General features: G+C 38.8%; 1 protein-coding gene across 3 annotated transcripts in view; it reads right to left on the bottom strand.

Annotated features, from left to right (window-relative positions):
• Positions 1-21,460, bottom strand: part of IQGAP2 (IQ motif containing GTPase activating protein 2) — a 315,690-nt gene that overhangs the window by 53,688 nt on the left and 240,542 nt on the right. For all 3 annotated transcript variants that reach the window (XM_033179907.1, XM_033179908.1, XM_033179909.1), the window contains 4 exons: positions 17,542-17,684; positions 13,614-13,784; positions 1,533-1,616; positions 115-186 (listed from right to left, as the gene is read on the bottom strand). In XM_033179907.1, coding sequence (XP_033035798.1) covers positions 115-186; positions 1,533-1,616; positions 13,614-13,784; positions 17,542-17,684 — 470 coding nt within the window. The remainder of the gene's footprint in view (positions 1-114; positions 187-1,532; positions 1,617-13,613; positions 13,785-17,541; positions 17,685-21,460) is intronic.

Genomic DNA, 21,460 nt, shown 5'->3' with positions numbered 1-21,460 from the left:
TCCCTAAGTGTTCTTGTCCACCATTCAACAAAAATCATTCAATGCTAACATTCAATAAAGCATTAATTTAGTTCATTATCAACCTGGATAAAATCCCACAGGCATTTTTCTTACATGATCTCTGAAATACTGTAGTCTTGAAAGATAGCTCTTTCTTGCAGTTGCCATTCGGAACCAGGACTGAATCTAAAAGGTTTAAAAAAATAGAAAAGAACAACAAAAAATAAAGAGAAAAGTCAAAGTAATCACCAAACAACCTGTAATACGGTTTTGTGTAGTTTTTCTAAAAACAATGATACTTGATAAGGAAAAAAAGCAGCCCACTAAATAATCAATCTTTCACAGATGTTTCTTAAGGGGTTCAAAACACTTTACCTGTTACTCTTAATTTCACCGCCTTAATAAGAGAGAGGTGGGGAGAATAATTTAACTTTGTACTATTTTACCTTAATCTCAGTAAATAAAAGCCAGAAGGGTGAGGCGTTTTGCTGAGAGTTGCAATGAGTCAGGAAATCAAGTAAACTAAGTCTAGGGTTTCTTCTATCATCCCTTTAAATGCATTCAATATCCTTTAAGCTTTTACGGGAAAACACTGAAGAGGTCTCATGAGGGACCAATAGTTTTTGAGAGAACAGGCATATGTTCCATAGGATGCTATTTCATCAAGGAGCTACTGCACAATGGATCTGGGTCACGTTATTCTCTGCCTTCACAGTTTAAAACTTTTTTAAAATTTGTTTTTATTTATTATTATTTTTAAAAATACAGATGAGTTCCCCCATGTTACCCAGGCTGGTCTTGAACTCCTGGGCTCAAGCGATCCTCCCACCTCGGCCTCCCAAAGTGCTGGGATTACAGGTGTGAGCCACTAAGCCTGGCCTAAAAGATCTTTAAACTAATCTGATTCTACTTTCCAGCTCCATTGCTTCCACTCTCATCTGGATTTCCAAGCTGGAGACTTGTAGATCTCCAAGTTGTAGATTTCCAAGTTGATTTTTGTCCAGTCCTCTGGCTTTCAGATCCATGAGAAAGGACACCACAGTACCCTTTCTTTCTCACCCAGAACTATTCACCTGAGTGAAAGGCTGGGTTGACTAATTCAACTCCCAAATATAGGCCTTAAATTAGCTCAACTTCCTCTAATCATTGGTTTTGTTCTGTTACATCTGAGCATTCTAAATATGCTTAAGCAAATGTGGAAAGAGAAACATGAAATAAAGCTGGGTTCTACCTAGAGTTTAAATAATCAATTTGAACTTTCTGGACAAAGAGCATTTATTAGTTACAGAACACTTTCACTTGTGATTCTCATAACCACTCATAAAGGACTTGAGGTTTTATAGTAGTTTAACTAACCTGCTTGAAAAATGATTAGGTAAATGAGCAGCGGAGCTGGGATTCAAATCCAGTACTGCCTTCTGACTTCAAGGCTCACACATACCCTCCCTTTCTGTAGCTGTCTTTCAGATTAAACATGAAATGAGGGGAAACATTTAAGCCAAGCACTTGGTATGGTAGGAAAGGGTATTTACCTTCACAATAGAATCAGTATTATCAATGAACGTTTGCCGCCTGTGCATATACTCCTTCCGTTGTTTACATCCTTTCCAAAAAGCCTAAGGAAAAGAGTGGGTTATAGAATTATTTACCAGCAAGTTTCCCAGTTTATATAGGAAGTGCAAGAGCAGAGCACATCTCAGGTCGCATGGAGCTGGGGCACTGTCAGGGACCCTCCCTTCAAATCTCATCTGGACACCCTCTCTGGGGGTAGCCAGTTAACCACGGCACAGAACAACAGCTCACAGCTGAGACTTGTTCTAAGCTTAGGACAGCAGAGCAGGGGTCATAAATTACATGGAGAAGCACAGTTCCTGCTGGAAAGCTTAACTTTACCAAGGCCCTGGGTGACAAGAAGGAACAATAAAATGGAATTTCTCCAAAACCCATAAACAGTATTAAGTAGGTGCTACTGGTATTTGATAACAACAAAAAATGCTTGAAAATAATGCCTAATATTAAGTATCTTTACCACAACCAGTGGCCCACTGTGGTCCTGACTGGAAAGGAGGATGCTCTACCAACTTGTGGCCCTGAATCCCTTGGATCCCTGAAAACACTGGTGCTGCAACTGACCATCATTTCAGATACTCCCACATAAGGTTCAACAATGCTTCATCAACACAGCTTTACCTGATTATCACCATTAAGAAGAAGTTTTACAGGAAACACAAAAACCGGACACAAACTAGTATCTTTAGAAGAATTAAATTCATAACTGTTATCAGTTTATTCCAATTCATTTATGAGCATCTTTTTATTGAAACATCTTTGTAACTCACCCCAATTCTGATACTGTTTTTCAAATTAGAAAGGAAGTAAAAGTTCCTTGTTAAAAAGGGCAAATATAAAAAATCAAATTATTTGTATAAACATCCTTCCATGTCTGTATATATTTGCCTCATTCTTTTTTAAAAGGGTACATGAAATTTTGTTATTTCAACAATAATATTTTTGTAATGAGTCAAAACAATATAGTCAGGATGGAATCAAAATGATGAACTGGGCACTTGCTCCAGACTTCCCCTTGGTCCAAATCCCTAGAAGGCACAAATATGCTTAAAAAAAAAAAAACCTTTTAATTTCGAAAGAATCACCAACTCACAAGAAGGATCAAAAATTATTCAATGAGTTCCATGTACCCCTTTACACAGCTTCCCCCAATGGTAACATCATACAAATATACTTTTATTATTATTTTTTGAGACAGGGTCTCTTTTTGTCACCCAGGCTACAGTGCAGTGGCTCAATCATGGCTAACTGCAGCCTCCACCTCCTGGGCTCAACTGATCCTCCTGCCTTAAGACTCCTGAGTAGCTGGGACCACAGATATACACCACCACGCCCAGCTAATTTTTCTATTTTCATTATGTTGCCCAGGCTGTTCTTGAATTCCTGGACTCAAGCAATCTGCCCACCTTGGCCTCCCAAAGTGTTGGGATTACAGGTGTTAGTCATACCTGGCCCAAACATACTTTTAAAGCAATCCATAATAGTGCTAGAAAATAAGAAGGCATAGAGATAAAAATTATGAGGGTTCCTAGAAAACAGAAAGTAACTAGAACTGAACTGAAAGAGGAAAAGGCAGAACAAATTTCTACAAAAATGTCAAAACATCTTTGATATGGCTTTAAGCTTGAGGCAGTCAGGGTAGTTTTGGGAAAATTATTGCCTTATCCATTTGTCAGTTGGTGGACAAAGAAAGCATAGATGGTGAAGTGTGAGCTCGAGGAAACTACAAAAGGGTATAGTTTTGGGGAGGGAATTTAGCAGTATCAAATTTAAAATTATTTAGCCTTTCATCTAATATTTCTAGTTTTCAATATATCTAGCCCAGGAAAATAAAAGCACCTGGGTAGAAAAACCCCATATATAAGTATTTTTGTCACAGCATTGTTTGTAATACCAAAAATGTGCATCCAGTAAAATGGTCACAAATAGGGGGAACAGCTAGAGACACTGCAATTGCAGTCCCACTGAGGGATGCTACACATCCGTTAAGAGTAAAGTAAGGTTGGGGGAGGGGGAGGGATAGCATTAGGAGAAATACCTAACGTAAATGATGAGTTAATGGGTGCAGCACACCAATATGGCACATGTATACATATGTAACAATCCTGCATGTTGTACACATGTACCCTAGAACTTAAAGTATATGTATAAAAAAAGAGTAAAGTCATATATACTGACTATGGCAAGGCTCTGTATCTTGGAGAATAGGAAGACCTCCAAGATATATAGATAATACGAAAAGGAAATTTTAGCTTACCACACATATTATGATACCACATGTTAACAAAAAATCCACAGAATAATTATAGCTATTTCTATGCAAACAATCTGCACCTCAATACCTAGAAGATCTATTAAAATACACAGTGAACAAAGAGAAAGGGTATACGTATCTGTGTACCTATCTCTACTTCCATCTGGCTACTTTATAAAGGGAACTACTATTTAACATTTTATTATGTATCCTATGAAATATGCACGTGTAAACACACATACCCCATCATTATACACACAAATACAAATACAAACTTACATTAAGATGTGAACTGGGCATGGTGGCTCATGCCTTGATACGGTTTGGATTTGCGTCCCCACCCAAATCTCATGTCTAATCGAAATCCACAATGTTTTAGAGATCTTCACAGCAGCCCCTGCCATCACAGGCTGGGAAGCCTAGGAGGGCAGAACAGTTTCGTGGGCCTTGCTGCCTGCACAGCCTTGGGACACTAATCCCTGCATCCCAGCCGCTCCAGATCTAGCCATGGCTAAAAGGGGCTCAAGTACAGCTCAGGCTGCTGCTTCAGAGGGTGCAAGCTGTAAGCCTTAGTGGCTTCCATGTCATGTTAAGCCTGTGGGTGCACAGAATGCAAGAGTCGAGGCTTGGGAGCCTCTGCCTAGATTTCAAAGAATGTTCGGAAAAGCCTGGGATTCCAGGCAGAAGCCTGCTGCAGGAGCAAAACCGTCATGAAGAATCTCTGCAGGGCAGTGTGGAGAAGAAATGTGGGGTGGAGCTCCTACAGAGTTCCCACTAGGACATTGCCTAGTGGAGCTGTGAGCAGACAGCCACTGTCCTCCAGACCCCAGAATGGTAGATCCATTGACAGCTTGTACCCTGTGCCTGGAAAAGCCACAGACACTGAATACCAGCCCTTGAGAGAAGCCACGGGGAATGAACCCTGCATACATTCAGAACCACATCAGCACTTCAACTGTCAATTTTAAAAACTCAAGAGTAGAAAAATGTATTTATTCATATTTTTATTCTTCTAGCTATCCTTTCTTCCTTTCTGATGTTCTGAAATTTCTTCTTTCGTCATTTCCTTTTTGTTTAGAGAGCTATCTGTAGTCATTCTTTAAGGGAAGGTTTGCTGGTAACAAGTGCTCTTAGTTTCTCTTTCATTCCTAAAGGATATTTTTGCTGGATATAAAATTCTATGTTGACAGTTATTTTCTCTCCAGACTCTACAAATGTCTGAGTGCCTTGTTACAGGAGGGTGGAAGTTTAGACTCCTCATTCAGCCTTTGCTTCCCCTGAAAAATGTTTTACTTCCTTCTGGCCTCCTTAAGTTATGAAAAATCCTCTATCATTAGAACTGTCTCCCTCTTATAGGTAAGTTGTTTCTATCTCACTGGTTTTCAAAATATTTTCTTTGTCTTTTGTTTTTAGAAGTTTGGCTGTGATATGTCTTTATGTGAATTTCTTTCACTTTACCCTGTTTGAGGTTTCCTCAGCTTCTTGAATCTGTGTTTTTGGAACATTTCCACTTTTATTTCAAGTACTTTGTCAGTACTGCCTCTTTCTCCTCTCCTCTGGGAATCTGATGACACAAATGTCAAATCTTCTGTTATAATCCCATTGATCCTTGAGGCTCTGTTCTTTATTTTTTTCAGTCTGCTTTTTCTCTGTTGTTCAGATCTGGGAATTTTATTGTTATAGTCTCTAGTTCACTGATTCATTCCTCTGTCCTTCCATTCTGCTGCAAAGACTATTCATCTGGTTTCCACGTCTGTTACTGTATTTTTTAGTTCTAAAAGTTACTGTGTGGTTTATAAACTTTTTAATTATTTGCTGAGGCTTTAGTTTTTTTTCCTGAGATGTTCTTTCTTTTGCTTCAAGTGTTAGTAATTGCCAATTGCTTATTGTAACATTTTTATGATAGCTGCTTTAAAAATCCTTGTCAGATAATTCTAACATCTGTCATTTCTGTGTGGGCACCTAGGAATTGTTATTTTAAACTTAAGTTGTGATTTTATTGGTTCTTGACATAAGTGATTGTTGTGATTGTAATATCCAAATAGTCAAGTGATGAACCTTAGACAATGTGGGTAGTATGGGGTCCTGGATCTTATTTAATCCTACTGTTTTAGGTGGCTTTTCCTGACATTGTTTTGGCAAGGAAAAGGTGGGGGCACTGCCTCATTACTAGGAGGTGGGAGGAGAAGGCTAGGTTCTCCATTTGGTTTCTGTCTATATAAACTAATATAACCCTCTTAAAGATGAAAAGGAAAAAAGGAGGCTAGTGAACCTTGGGACCCAAGGAACCTTAACACCAAGGTGGGGAAGGCCTCCTCGTTATTGCTGGGAGGGGGTCCAGCTACCTACTGTACCTGTCTTGATATCACTCTGGCTGGGAGAGTAGAAGTGCCTTCTTATTACTCCCCATGTGGTCTCCATTGACCAACTGAGGGAAAAGACCTTATTACAACTGGATGGTGTGAAGGTCCTGCCTCTCTGCCATGGCTCCTCTCACACCACTCTAGCAGGGAGAGGGAGGGCTGCCACATTACTGCTCAGTGGGCACGAGATACAGATTCTACAAGTCTGGGTGCCTTGTTCCAGTCCAGGAGGGTGGAAGCCCAGGCTCCCCATTCAGGCTTTGCTGCCCTAGGTGGAGGCATTACAGTTTTTTTTTTTTTTTCTGCGCGCACGTGTGTGGTGTTTGGCTAGAGTAGAGTAGTTACTGTCTGAAATTATTTTTGTCTTGCTAGACTGTTTCTTTCTTGGTCCTTTGGCTATAGAGAACAGGCTTTCATTGGAGCCTGTATTAGTCTGTTTTCATGCTGCTGATACAGACACACCTGAGACTGGGAAGAAAAACAGGTTTAATGGACTCACAGTTCCACATGGTTGGGGAGGCCTCACAACCATGGCGGAAGGTAAAAGGCACTTTTTACATGGTGGCAGCAAGAGAGAATGAGAAAGAAGCAAAAGTGGAAATCCCTTATAAAACCATCAGGTCTCATGAGACTTATTCACTACCACAAGAACAGTATGGAGGAAACCGTCCCCATGATTCAAATTACCTTCCACTGGGTCCCTCCCACAACATGCGGGAATTATGGATGTTCAATTCAAAATGAGATTCGGGTGGGGACACGGAGCCAAACCACATCAGAGCCTGTACCCACTGGTATTTCTGGGTTGCCAGCCTCTTCAGCTACAGGTCAGAAAAATATAAACAAAAAGAAAACTAAAAGAACTCACCACTATGTCATTCCTTGGGTCCCAAGGTTCACTAGTTAGTCTGACTTTTTTCTCTTCACTTTTAAGAGTGTTATGTTTGTTTATATATAACATTGGGGGCTTTTAGTTGTATTTATGGAAGAATAGGGAAAAGAACATGTGTTCCATTTCCCCAGAAGCGGAAGGCAAGCCCAAATAATTTTTAAGTCCTTAAAGTTTATAGTTTTCTATATTATTAAGGTTATATGAATCTATTCCTTGACAAAATTCAAGATTTAAAAAAATCAGAAGTGTCAACAGCAGTTATGACTCAAGAGGATCAACTAAAAATGTATTAGAACTAAGAGTTCATCCTGCTGACTAGTAATAAAATGAATATAAAATTGATAACTTTTCTACATGTCAAGAATAAACAACATAATAGAATAAAGATGTTATTCACAATAGCAGAAAAAGATACATGGGGTAGGAGTAAACTCAAAAATATACAGGAATAAAATTATAATGGTATACTTTGGAACAGATTAATAAATGGAAAAAGATTAATGTCTGAACGGTAAAGTTTATTATTATAAAGATGCCAACCGCCTCAGCAAAACTTTAAACTTCAACGCAATCATTTAAAGACACAGGAATGGGTCTAGAATTTTATCAAATGCTTTTGCAGTAACTATTGAAATGAGCACATGAGTTTTTCTCCCTTAAGCTCTTATGGTGATAAAGAATTATATGGGAAGATGAATTATCATCTGGAGTTTTGAAATGGAAGTGATCTTAACAGTGCCTCTCAAACGTAAATGTGAATATAAAATCATCTGAGGATCTTGTCAGAATGCAGGTTAGGATTCAATAGGCCTCGCGGAAGGCATGAGATTTTGTACTTTTTCCAATTTTCCAGGCAAAGAGAGTATTGTGTATGTGTCCACACATTAAATGATAAAAATGTAAATAACCAAAATAAAAAATTTTAAATTAATTATCTGTTTAGAAAATGCTACCCCATGGGATTTGTCACAGTGTGACAATTCTGAGATGGGCAAAATTCTCTGATGTCACCAACAGTTGCTCACAAAAGTGTCCCAACAGCACAACAGCAAGTAGGGGAAGTGGACCCTCATCGCGGGTCTCTGGGATTTCATGGCAGTCCAATCAGTAAAACACATGTTGTGATGGATCATAACAGTTCACATTTTGGTGGGTAACACTGGTTTAAAGCAGAGAAGTGTAATTGTTTGAATGTATATTATAAATCCCATTCCTTCCTTAGTCCACACCGAAAGGCTAAACAAGATAATTGGAACGAGCTCAAGTTCCCATTTTGCTCTTCTGGAATTACCTAAACTCCAAAAACATGGTTAATTTCAATTATCTGAGATTCACAAACATTCTGAATAAGTGACCTGTCATAGTAACAGATTATTTAATATTGAATTACTCCTGCATTGGCAAAATGACCCCATTCGTCCATTCTGGTTTTTTTCTTCTTCTTCTTTCTTCTTCTTCTTCTTCTTTTCTTTCCTCCTCCTCCCCCTCCTCCTTCTCCCCCTCCTCCTCCTCCTCCTTCTTCTTCTTCTTTTTTTTTTTTTTTAATGTACTAAGGATTGTCCATTCTGGTTTTTTTCTTCTTCTTCTTCTTCTTCTTCTTTTCTTTCCTCCTCCTCCCCCTCCTCCTTCTCCCCCTCCTCCTCCTCCTCCTTCTTCTTCTTCTTTTTTTTTTTTTTTTAATGTACTAAGGATTGTCCATTCTGGTTTTTTTCTTCTTCTTCTTCTTCTTCTTCTTTTCTTTCTTCTTCTTCCTCCTCCTCCTCCTTCTTCTTCTTCTTTTTTTTTTATGTACTAAGGATTAACTCTGTGTGCCACCAGGATTTACCTTGAGAGTTCATTATTATGTTTCATCTCATTATTATTTACGTAATTTTTTCTGGTATTCTCCTACATTTATGAGTTTTGTTACCTTTCCAAACAAAGGCATCTTGGCTGGGAATACAATTTTTTTGCTCCTGGATATGAACAGATACTTCTCAAAAGAAGACATTTATGCAGCCAACAAACATGAAAAGAAGCTCAACATCACTGGTCATTAGAGAAAAGCAAATCAAAACCACAATGAGATACCATCTCACACCAGTTGGAATGATAATCATTAAAATGTCAGGAAACAACAGATGCTGGAGAGTATGTGGAGAAATAGGAATGCTTTTACACTGTTGGTGGGAGTGTAACTTAGTTCAACCATTGTGGAAGACAGTGTGGCGATTCCTCAAGGATCTAGAACTAGAAATACCATTTGACCCAGCAATCCCATTACTGGGTATATACCCAAGGGATTATAAATCATTCTACTATAAAGACACAGGCACAGGTATGTTTATTGCAGCACTGTTCACAATAGTAAGGGATTGGAACCAACCCAAATGCCTGTCAATGATAGACTGGATAAAGAAAATGTGGCACATATACACCATGGAATACTATGCAGTCATAAAAAAGGATGAGTTCACATCCTTTGCAGGGACATGGATGAAGCTGGAAGCCATCATTCTCAGCAGACTAACCCAGGAACAGAAAACCAAACACCGCATGTTCTCATTCATAAGTGGGAGTTGAACAATGAGAACACATGGACACAGGGAGGGGAACATCACATACTGGGGCCTGTCAGGGGCTGGGGAACTAGGGGAGAGATAGCATTAGGAGAAATACCTAATGTAGATGGTATGTTGATGGGTGCAGCAAACCACTATGGCACATGTATACCTATGTAACAAACATGCACATTTTGCACATGTATGCCAGAACTTAAAGTATAACAATAAAAGAATTTTTTTTGCTCCATAGAAGCAGAATACTACTTACCTCATATTTCATTTGCCAAAATTCTGTTTTTCTTTTTTTAGTCTGTAAGTTTTAGTTCCATTGAGATAAGCTTTTCCTATTATGTACCAACAACAGAACACTTGTGCATAGCCATGATATTGTAAGCTCTTCTCTAATTAGAGGCTGTTTATTATAAGCAAATATGGGTATAAAGTTGATATAAAGAAACTTGGAAAATTACAGACAGATGGAATTTACATGCCGGGTGTGGTGGCTCATGCCTATAATCCCAGCACTTTGGAAAGCCGAGGCAGGCAGATCACTTGAGGCCGGGAGTTCAAGACCAGCCTGGCCAACATGGTGAAACTCTGTCTCTATAAAAAATACAAAAATGAGCAGGGTGTGGCGGTGCACGCCTGTAATCCCAGCTACTTGGGAGGCTGAGGTATAAGAATCACTTGAACCCAAGAGGTGGAGGTTGCAGTGAGCTGGGATGGTGCCACTGCACTCCAGCCTGGGCGACAGAGCAAGACTCTGTTTTAAAAAAAAATAGATTTACAAAAAAAAAAAAAAAATAGATTTACAAAAATGGCAGTCTCATTCTCCTGCCTGGTATGGGAACTTGTGGGAAAATTTATAATAGCCATCTTATTTGTTTTGTTTTCTAGTACCACAAATATATTTTCTGTGCAGAGTATCTGCATAAAAGAAGTCTGTCAAAACACTTAGACCTCAGAGGTCATTGCTCTGTTTTATAGACTTTATTCCTCGCTGGGAAATCTGGCTTGATACACGGGCTGCTATGCTTGATAACTGGACACTCAGTACAGATATATTCAAATTACCAATGCCAACTTTGAATGCACAAAATACTTGTGTGATTTCGGTTAGCCAATAAAGCCCTAAACATTTACCTCTTCTCCCTCGTCCGAAGGTAAAAAAAAAAAAAAAAAATCCAGCGATCTGTAAGAGTAGTCAGTTACATTAAAACAACTGAGGACCGACTCTCCCAGGCCATCCCCTTCCTCTTGGTCCACAGACTCTGCCGCTGCTCCTGGCAAAGTGAAGTTCCTTCAGGGTAGCTTATTTTTCTTCACCGGGATGCTTGTGGCACTCCCTGAGCTGAAGTTCAATAATTCATTAAATCTCAGGGCTAGGTTTTGGTGTTTACCATTATTATATCCTTTCCTAAAAAGTAGTATACTAGCTTTTTTCAGTTCACGAAAAAAACTTCCTCCTGTAGTTACCTATTCTATCCTATTTGATTTTTTTCTGAAGTCTTCCTGTGCCACATCACCAGTATCAATATTGGATCCCCATTATCTGCTCTCTGAGTCATTATCTCTATCATCTTGCCACTTCTAAACTTTATCAAGCACTTGAGAAGCACATACTAGGAAACCTCTGTTATGTGAATTATTGCAGTCCGTCCTTACCACCCTGCAATAAAATGGGCATTATATTTTTCAGATGAGAAAGTGTGCTTTTAATAATCTATTCTTTCTCTCATCTTTTGTGGATTTTTCTGAAGCTTTCTGTGTCTGCTCCAATTATGCTCAGTGTCTATTTTGCATTCTGCAGTTATAAATTCATTTACATTCTATGACATCATTATTTCTCTTCCTCTCCTTAGCTGTCAGCTGTCTTTTTATTTTATTATTCTGTTGTCTTCTTATTTCATTAAGTCCACGTCTTAACAAATTCCTTGACAGTATAAAGCAGTTTCAGTATAACATTCTCTCCTGTCTTCTGGAAGAGTAACTCTAGATGTCTACTCCGTTTATATTTTGCAAGTTATATTCCTTTTTCTGTTTTTGATATAAAGTCTTTTTTGTTTATGAGCAGTTTTTTCTTTCTGGCTCACTCAGGCGATTTTACTGGGGACTTCTAACTGCTCAAAAATAATATGGCTATGTAGATTATCTTTGACTTCCTCTATATTGACCTGGGCACCTCCCAATTAACTCCATAAGCACTTGAGACAGAGTGCTGGACGTTGATCATGCACATTCTCTGTACCACTACTCACTTCCTTGGCAGACCACTGACGGCAGGGAGGGTGGTGTAGCTGGGGTATAGCTGGCCTTGGCCTAGGAGCTTTGCCTTTGTATTTCTCTCCAATTTTGTTAAAACTACTGTATCTGGGGCAATTCAGCCAGCTAGGAAGCCCACAGTGTTTTACATAGGGGAACTTCTCAGATATCAGAACATTTTCCTACTTGAAGGTGAACCAGTCACTTTGGCGAGAAATGAGATTAGCATGACACCTTTTGGTTCACCGGCTCTTGGTTTTAAGGGTCAGCAGGTTCCTACTGACTGCATTATTCACTTCTGGTCCACATCTGTGAAGTAGGCTTACCCTTAGGCTTCACGCCCTCTGTTTTGGAAAATTGTCAGAAGACTGATAAAAAGGCGTAGTGAGGTGACTTCATGGTTTGATGACTGCTTCGTCAATTCTTCTGCCTCTGCTGAGGTGGAGGAAAAAGGCTCCAAATGATCGCTCCTGTCCTTACCCCGTTTCTCTCATCCTTCAGCCCTGGTTTCTAATACAGAGGGATTCTGTACTGGTGGGCTCTGTGGTATACCTTCCAACTGCAACACTGCTGTGTGCCCCGAGACTGGAGAGTGTGGGGTCCAAATTTTATATTGGCTGCCATGTGAAATTTGTGCAAAATTAGAGCCTCATCAGTGCAGATGACTATTTTGAGGCTTTTGTTTACTTCCTGTGTGTTCTGTCTACTATTTGTTTAAAGGAATAAATTGGAAACTCACTGGCCCACCTAGAAAAATCCTTTGAGTGTTCAGATTTATAGTAGAAATTTCTTTTACAAAATTAATTATTTCTGCTTTGCTAATAATATCTTAAGCTCTAAGCAAATTTTAAACATGTAAGCATCTATCATGTGCAAGATACAGGAAGACAATGTTTGTAAAATTCATTTTCTGCCTTGGACATTACAATTAGGTGGGAAAAGCAGATGAGTTCACCAGTGACCACACAAAAAAGAAGCTCTTCCACAGAAAAACGTTCAATTTAGGAAGCTTCGAAGTAAAAACCCACCAGCATCAGACTTTACCAGTTGTTAACAATACCCCTTTGAACTCACAATAAAAAGAACAAACTCACAGCCTTTCACAAACCAGTCTGGTGACTGGTAGGGGGTGCTACAGGAATACAGAAGAGAAACATCTAAACCTGGCAAATTCTCCTGCCAATCAGAAAGTTCGGACAAGTCATGCAAACTTAAGAACAATTTATAGCAAAAAAATTGGGAATGAAGTTTTCTCCTGCAGGCCTAAAAGAAGAGTGACAGATTACAGAAGGTAGAAGACATTCTTAGAGATGCTAAATCTGTTTATTTCATTAGTTCTTCTGTTCTTTCAGGCTAGAACAGCACAGAAACTAAGATGCCACTCAACATCCACTAACCACAAAAAAGCCAAATTGTAAAGCCCCCAAGTCAGGTATGATTTCAACTCTGATCCAAGGCATATCCCTTTGGGTCCAACTAAGTTGGCAGCAGGTAGATCTGTGCAAATCTGCAGTGCTCCTAAATACTCTCTAGAAGACCATAGGTTAAGTCATTCATCATCAAAATGCTTTCCATTTTAAAGCCTTAGTGAAGTAGACTAGGGGCACTGATTATGTAAAAATATGCAGTCAGATTTGTTTATAGGAATGCTGGTAGTTGACTATTATCAAAGAAAACATTTTCAGGTGATATGACAGTTTGTTGCAAACAGTGGTAGGTGATCCACATACCTGTATTTTGACCACATTCTCTTCTTGTTCATGCAAAAATGATTTTCTAGCTTCAAACTCTTCCCTAAGGATGGGTCCTGAACTTGTGGCTTGAAAGCGAAGAAGCATCTCTTCTGAAGCAGACCATATATTTTCACGAATGTAACCTACTGTGACTTCCTCAATTATGTCCTGGCAAGAGATATTTCTTATGGTTACACTTCACACATCAGCTGAAAGGCACACATAGAATAGCTTCTGATATTTTATCTTTTAGAAAATAATATAGATGTCTCCTTTTGGCTTGGTTTAAAAACAAATGTAAGCAGAGCTGAGGGATGAAACTGTCTTAGCTTCTTTCTAGCAATTATGATTTTGGAATCTCTGAGTTTGGTGCTGAGGTGGCAAGAGAATAAAGCTCAATGATCTCAGGATTTGGAAGCAGAGATGTATGCATGATGCTGGCAAGGACGAGGCATGAGGCCTGATCTCTACAGAATGTAAAGGGACAAGGGTGCTTGCTGTAAAAACATGCATCACCTCCCACTTCCCTTGGGCTGCCAAGGAAAAGATTGCAATGGTCATGAGGTCCTCAGACTTCTTTCCCATTTCTTCCCCAGGCCAGAGTAGGCAGACCCCTGTAATGAGCTGCGGCCAAACTCAGAATGATGCTCTGGGGCAAAAGAAAAAGGGGTGGGAGGAGGAGCAAGAAAAGTGCTATTAAGGATAGATGGCAGAAATCTAGAAGAATGAGAAAAAAGGAAGAAGGGGGTTATAAGAAAGTTTCACGTGGGGTATGAACAGGGTTTACTTTTATGCCCGATGAGAGATGCAAAGAAAGACTGGACTGTCACTTCTATAGCTGATGACTCTTATTTAGTACAACTGGAATTAATGGTTGGTTAACTCAAAGATCTAAAAGTGAAATCATGCAAAAGATGCATACATATCTTTAAGAGAAGACATATATGTACGCATTCATTGAATAAAACTGGTAACTTCAGGTTGTTTAGAAGAAACACAACTTTTTTATAACAGTGTTAGACCTTCCACTGGTTAATAATCTTAACAGACTGATGCTCGATATAACAAAAAGTTATACCTTGGGTATATCTTGGGATGCCACATGACCAATTTTTTATTCTAAATTTTAAATCTTCGATGCTACTTCTTTATAGTTTGATACATCTTGTCAACCATAGCACATAATTTTTTAGCATGTCTATAATTTCATTTTTTTCTTCAAAATTAGCACTAATAATCCATTGCTACAATGTCATTTTCCTAAAACTTGTACAACCTCTGAACATCCGAAATGAGTCACTAAACTGTGTTCTTCACTATCTTCTTGTCATTAAGCATTTTTGGTAGCATTGGTCAGACTCAGATCACGTTTTTTTCCTCTAAGTTTCAGTAAATACTGCATTGGTGATTCTGTCTGCAATACTGCTACACTGCAATATCTTTGATGTTGACTTTTAATGATTCTGTAAGATGTGTGTTCTTGTTTTTTTCCAAGATAGAATTTAATTATCATCAGTATTTTCTCTTTAAACATATTACGATGCGTGGATCCATTACCGGCGGGTTTCACATCCTTTGGGTCGAACTTTTGTTTTTAAATCCAAAGCAATGTTGGTGAATATCACTTCAAGAGTATTCCTCCTGGGAAGCATTACTCACTTTTTAAAGTACCTATGTATTTCTTAAGCCACCAACTTGGCTTATTAATTCCAGAGCAATGGGCACATGACAAAACCACTCAGAGATACTGGTGACTGTGTCAAAAACAATGAAAAAGTGGAAAAGATACTAGACTAGAAGTTGGAAGCACTGGAAATAAATCTGCTAATTGACAAAATCTACACAAATTGCAGAATTAGCACAAGCTGCTTCACCTACTCTGTGCCCCAATTTCCTCACTTAGAAAAACAGAAGATGAGAATATTTGCTCTATCTCTACTTAGAGGATAATTTAGGGATCAAAGTGATGTGAAAGTATATTGGAAAGTGAAACTCTATACAAACGAGGGGTACTTGGCTATGTTTATGGTTTCAGGAGACCTCATTCGCAATCCCACACATTCTTTGGGTATTTGCAGGGACACCAGCTGGAAAGGTTCCTTCTGGCCATAACTTGTTTCAGACATCTTGCTACAAGGGTTGATTCCAATTTCACATTCCTCTGACTTTACCCCTACCTGTTTCCTCACGGCTGCCCACCAACCTCAGACAAAGCAAAGAAGAACCTCACAGAGAAGGCCATTCGGCAAGATCTACTTCACTACCTGTTTATAGCTAAGTCTTTTGTTTCAGGAAATCTTGACGAAGCATTTAGTCCCCCTATTCCCATGTTGTGAGAAAATATTCAGATCTAACAAAGCCATGATTATACAAATAATCTATTGTCAAAGTGCTCCTCTCATTCCTCTATGTAGGGAGGGCACCTAAAAAATGAATGAAATTCAGTGATCTAGAACTGAAGCTCAAAAGAGCTCTTCTGGCTGTACTTTTTCTCCTAGCTTTGCTCTTGTTATCTTTTTTGTAAATACTTCAGCCCTGGGCTCCTGTATATATAAAAATTGCTGAATATTTGGGAGGGAATTAGGACTACAATGGACAAGGCACACGGGGAAATCAGGAGGACCCCTGAGACTCCAGCCAGTCTTGTTTACAATGAGAAAAAGCATCTGAACCTGAGATTCTAATGCAGACTTTTCTGTTTTTTGTTTTTCCCCAAGACAGAGTGTAGTTCTTATTGCCCAGGCTGGAATGCAGTGGTGCCATCTTGGCTCACTGCAACCTCTGCCTCCTGGGTTCAAGCAGTTCTCCTGACTCAGCCTCCCAAGTAGCTGGGATTACAGGTGCTCGCCACCATGCCCAGCTAATTTTTGTATTTTTAGTAAAGATGGGGCTTCACCTAATACAGACTTTTCTGAATGAGTTTCTTCTTTCTGTATTTAAAATAACAAATGTCCCCTCAAAAAGAGAAACAAACAAAAACTAACAAATGTCCTAATAGTCAATACCGACGCTATGTTCACTAATGCACTATTTCTTTACTTCTAACGAGAAGCTCAAACAGGTACTATCTATATAGTTTGGTTAAAAAGAGATGAGAGAAGGGATAAATAACTTTCAATAAGTAAAATCTGGTAGAAGAAAGCTTTCAAATATGGGTCAAGGATTAGTTAAAAGGGACCTTTAGTAGTTAAATAGAAATTTCAATTCAATGTATCATGTATAACTCTTGGTTAGTGCAATACATGGACACATGGCTAATTTTTATGTCAGTTAATCGAAAGCCAAGTATAAGATACACTCAGTTGTGATGTTAGCACTTACATTTGGACATGGGTACATCCAGAGCTCTAGAAATGTTAAGCAATGAAAACACGCTAAGATGACCATCTCAGAAGAAGCAAACGTTTAATGTTTACCCATCCTGCTCTTTGCCCAACTCTGTTCTTTCCTTCTGAAGCTGTCCTGGAGATGGCTGGGGCCATGTGTGGCAGAGATGCCCTCTCTAGCACTTTGTAGAAAAAAATGACATTTTGGTTTGAAAGGTACAATGTTAAGTTGCAGGCTGAGATGGGTGGGAAAGAAATACCTTTTAAATATTGACAACCCAGGAATTATCATTAATTGTGCTTAATTAAGTCAAGGAAAATCTTAAGACTGATTTCTTAGGATAATCTACCATCCCAAATAAATAGTGAAATATTTCTTCCCCCTGCTCTATTTGGTTTTGTTAAGCCAATATGGGAAAAATTCTGTACATTAGTAACAATGCAGCCACATTCAACTGCAGTTCATGAAGATCTTCTTACATATCCAGCCTTTAGATAAATCAATTAGTTCCTCTCATCACTTCCATAATTCAGAAATAGACAACCAGTCAAATTTAACTTTATACAGTACAGTTATCCATCAAACACCAACCTCCTACCTCGATTTCTTTTCCTGTGAGCCATGATTCTTTATACAAGCATGATTCAGGTATGGCCCAGGAACCCTCTTTTGAATCAGTGTTGTAATAGTAGTCATATTTTTCATGCAGGTTGAGTTTGAGCCATGAACCTTCACTAGACACTAAAGAAAAAAGCTTGTTAAATTCTATAGAGACACAGTGAACCCTTAAACATTAGCGTAGTTTCTTTAATATGTAAAATAAATGAATATGTTTTTCACCAAACCTTCAGACAGTCAAAGGCATCAGAAATGACCCACTAACATGGAATAAATTCGATGTATTTAATGGCAGATGCCTGCCAACCCAAGGAAAAGGAAGAGACACAAATGTCTAAGGCTAGTTCTGGAACTTAAATCTTTCATGAGGATGATAAAAACATGTTCGGCCAAAAACAGTCAAAGAGAAGGAAAAGCAAATAATAATTGTAAGTCCCAGGTAGATGCAAACAACAACACATGTAGACAAAGGAGACCAATCGGCAAGATCCTCTTTGCTTGCAAAGTTTACCTGCAATTTCTCCAACACGGATATACCCACAAGGACTGTGGCCCTTATTTAAGGAGGGCCAATGATTGGCATTAAACCAAAGCAGAACCTGCAGAGACAACGTTACTCAAAGTACAAAATGGCATAAGCACAACATAAAGGTCAACTAAAGTAGGGAAAAAGAAAATTCCTGGTTCCTCTGACTTATTTTGTGCTATGCAACCACACAAAATGAGAAAAAAAAATTTTTTTGAAACTTAATTTTGGAGGGGGGTGATAGAAAAACCTATGGTAGTTATGACTTCAATTGGTCAAGAATATCTCCTCCTCATGAATCTATGGGCTAAACCTCATATTTAGAAATCTGTTTATTTTGTTGAATGGTTACAATTCTGGTCCCAGACCTGAGAGCAAAAAACAACAGAAAAACATAAGAAGTTCTAACTTAGACTAAGCTAAGTCAACTGCACCAAGTGAGCATGAGACTCATTACCTTTCCAGGTAAATCAAAGTTCAAGTGAATTTCTTCACAGAATATTGAAATGCATTGAAATAACTAAGCAGGGGTAACTTTAAGGTCTTTAATATGTGTTAATGCTTCATTTGACTTTAAATGCCCCTCACCTGTTCTTTCTGTTTGTCAATGCCCAGGAAGAGAGATGTATCTCTTTTCAATGGGCAGTCAGACAGCTGGTTCATCTGTTTAGAAACATGGGTCTACTACAAAATACACTGTACAGTCAAGTTAGGATGTTTACAAGTAATTATTATTCTTTCTTCCTTTCCTTCCCTCTTCCTACCCTCCCCTCCCCTCCCCTCCCTTCCTTTCTTTCTTGCTTTTGAGACAGGGTCTCACTCTGTTACCCAGGCTGGAGAACAGTGGTGTGACCAAGGCTCACTGCAGCCTCAACTCCCCAGGCTCAGATGAGCCTTCAGAGTAGCTGGGACCACAGGATCATGCACAACTGGCTAATTTTTTGTATTTTTTGTAGAGATGGGTTTTGCCATGTTGTCCAGGCTGTTCTCAAACTCCTAGGGTCAAGCAATCCACTCGCCTCAGCCGCCCAAAGTGCTGGGATTATAGGCATGAACCACCATGACCAGCCAATTATGATATTTTCAATTACCAATAGTTGTCAGATTCATAAATGTTTTCAGAAGAATAATCACCCTTCTTAACGCAACTGTCTCAGTGGGAAGGGAAGAAAGCAAGCAAAGCTGGTGAAAATGTTTCTCCCATCACTTAAACTGAGAAGTAAAAAATTTCTTAGTTGGTTAAAAGCCAATCACCAATGGTCAATTCACTTGAACTTTGATTTACCTGGAAAGGCAATGAGCCTAAAGCTCACTTGATAGCAGTTGACTTAGTTTAGTCTAAGTTAGAACTTCTTATATTTTTCTGTTGTTTTTAGCTGTCACCCAAATATGACACATGGGAAAAGAAGCAGGCAAGTTTAGGAGAGAGAAAATAAACTAAGTTTTTTCCACGATGAATATGAAATTAGGATAGCTCATTAATACAGTTATGTAATTCTTTCATAATGAAGGATGAGACAGGGGACATTACAGTAATTCCTGATGAAGAGATCTGAATGGCATTAGAAGGCTTTACTTGGGTTAGGATGTCAGTAGGTAATAGGCAAGAAGAATTCCTATCTTTTTCACATCTAGTTTGAATGTAGTTAGATAAGAGGCTGAGGAGAGCTATTTTCCAGCATGGGTTCCAAATAGTTTTCCTAAGAAATATAGTTGGGTTGTTACTTAGAAAAAAGACTGATAACAGTTAGTTAAGAGGTGATGAACATTCCACAAGGAGGCATACTTTTTAGATGCCTTCCAGACAAAATTATACGCGAACATACAGAAGCGTTAAACTGAGTTGTAAGGCTGAGTAATCCATCCACCGAATGGTGGATGTTTTAGTTTGGGAAAAGATAGCCATCCTAGAACCAGAGGTGAAAAAGATAAGAATAAATCATCCTGTGCATGCCTGAAACAATGCTCATAGTTCTATCGGGGGGTGAAAATCAGTCTTTAATTGCTTGGGATGCTCTTCTTTGTAGAACAGGGGTCGGCAAACTTTTTCTGTAGAGTCAGAGAGTAGGGGCTGGGTGCGGTGGCTCATGCCTGTAATCCCAGCACTTTGGGAGGCCGAGGCAGGTGGATCACCTGAGGTCAGGAGTTCCAGACCAATCTGGTCAACACGGTGAAACCCCGTCTCTACTAAAAAATACAAAAATGAGCCAGGCATGTTGGCATGTAATTGTAATCCCAGATAGTTGGGAGGCTGAGACAGGAGAATTGCTTGAACCTAGGAGGTGGAGGTTGCAGTGAGCCAAGATTGCCCTGCTGCACTCCAGCCTGGGTGACAGAGCGAGACTTCATCTTGGGGAAAAAAAAGGCAAATATTTTCAGCTTTGCAGGCTGTGGGTCTCTGAAACAACCACTCAGCACTACCACTGCAGCAGGGAAGCAGCCATAGATCATATATAAATTAATGTGTGGCTGGATTTCAGCGAAAATGTATTTATTAAGGCAGATGGCAGCACAAGAAATGTACTAAAAATGATTAGAATGAGTTCAGCAAGGTTGCAGGATACAAGATCAATATACAAAAATCAGTTGTATGAAAAGATATGCCCACGAAAAAACCCAGACATGAACATTCATAGCAGTCTCATTTAGAATAGCCAAAAGTTGGGGGGAGAGGGTGGCACAGAATACAGGTTCCATCTGTTGATGACTGGGTAAACAAAACGTGGCATACTCATACAATGGAATATTAGCCACAAAAAAGGACAAACTGACAAATACTACATGAATGAACTCTGAAAATATTATGCTAGGTAAAAGAAGCCAAACACAAAAGGCTATGTATTGTATAATTCTGTTTACATGAAATGTCCAAAACAGGCCAAAGGCAGAAAGTAGATTAGTAGTTGCCTGGGGCTGGGGAGTGGGTGATGGGGATTGATTGCTAATAGGTACTGGGTTTTGTTTTGGTGTAATGAAAATGTTCTGGAATTAACTAGAGGTGTTGGATGTACAACCTTGTGAATATACTAAAAACCTCTTAATTACATACCTTAAAAGGACAATTTTATGGCATATAAATTATTTCTCAATAAAAAGTCAATTGTATATCTATAAACTAGCAATAAACAATCCCAAAATATAATTAAAAAACAATATTTACAATAGAATAAAAATGATAAAATACTTAGGAATAAATTTAATGAAACAAGTGCAAGCCTTGTATGCTGAAAACTACAAAAAATTGTTGAAAGAGTTTTAAACTTGATTAAAAGGAAAGACATCCCATGTACATGGATCAGAATATTGTTAAGATGGCAAGACTTCTCAAAGTTATCTATAGATTCAATATGATCTCAGTTGACAAAAGTCTTGC

Source organism: Trachypithecus francoisi, unplaced genomic scaffold (assembly GCF_009764315.1).
Source record: "Trachypithecus francoisi isolate TF-2019V2 unplaced genomic scaffold, Tfra_2.0 Lachesis_group2, whole genome shotgun sequence".
In the NCBI taxonomy this organism is placed as follows: Eukaryota; Metazoa; Chordata; class Mammalia; order Primates; family Cercopithecidae; genus Trachypithecus; species Trachypithecus francoisi.
This window is presented reverse-complemented; position numbering and strand designations above follow the sequence as displayed.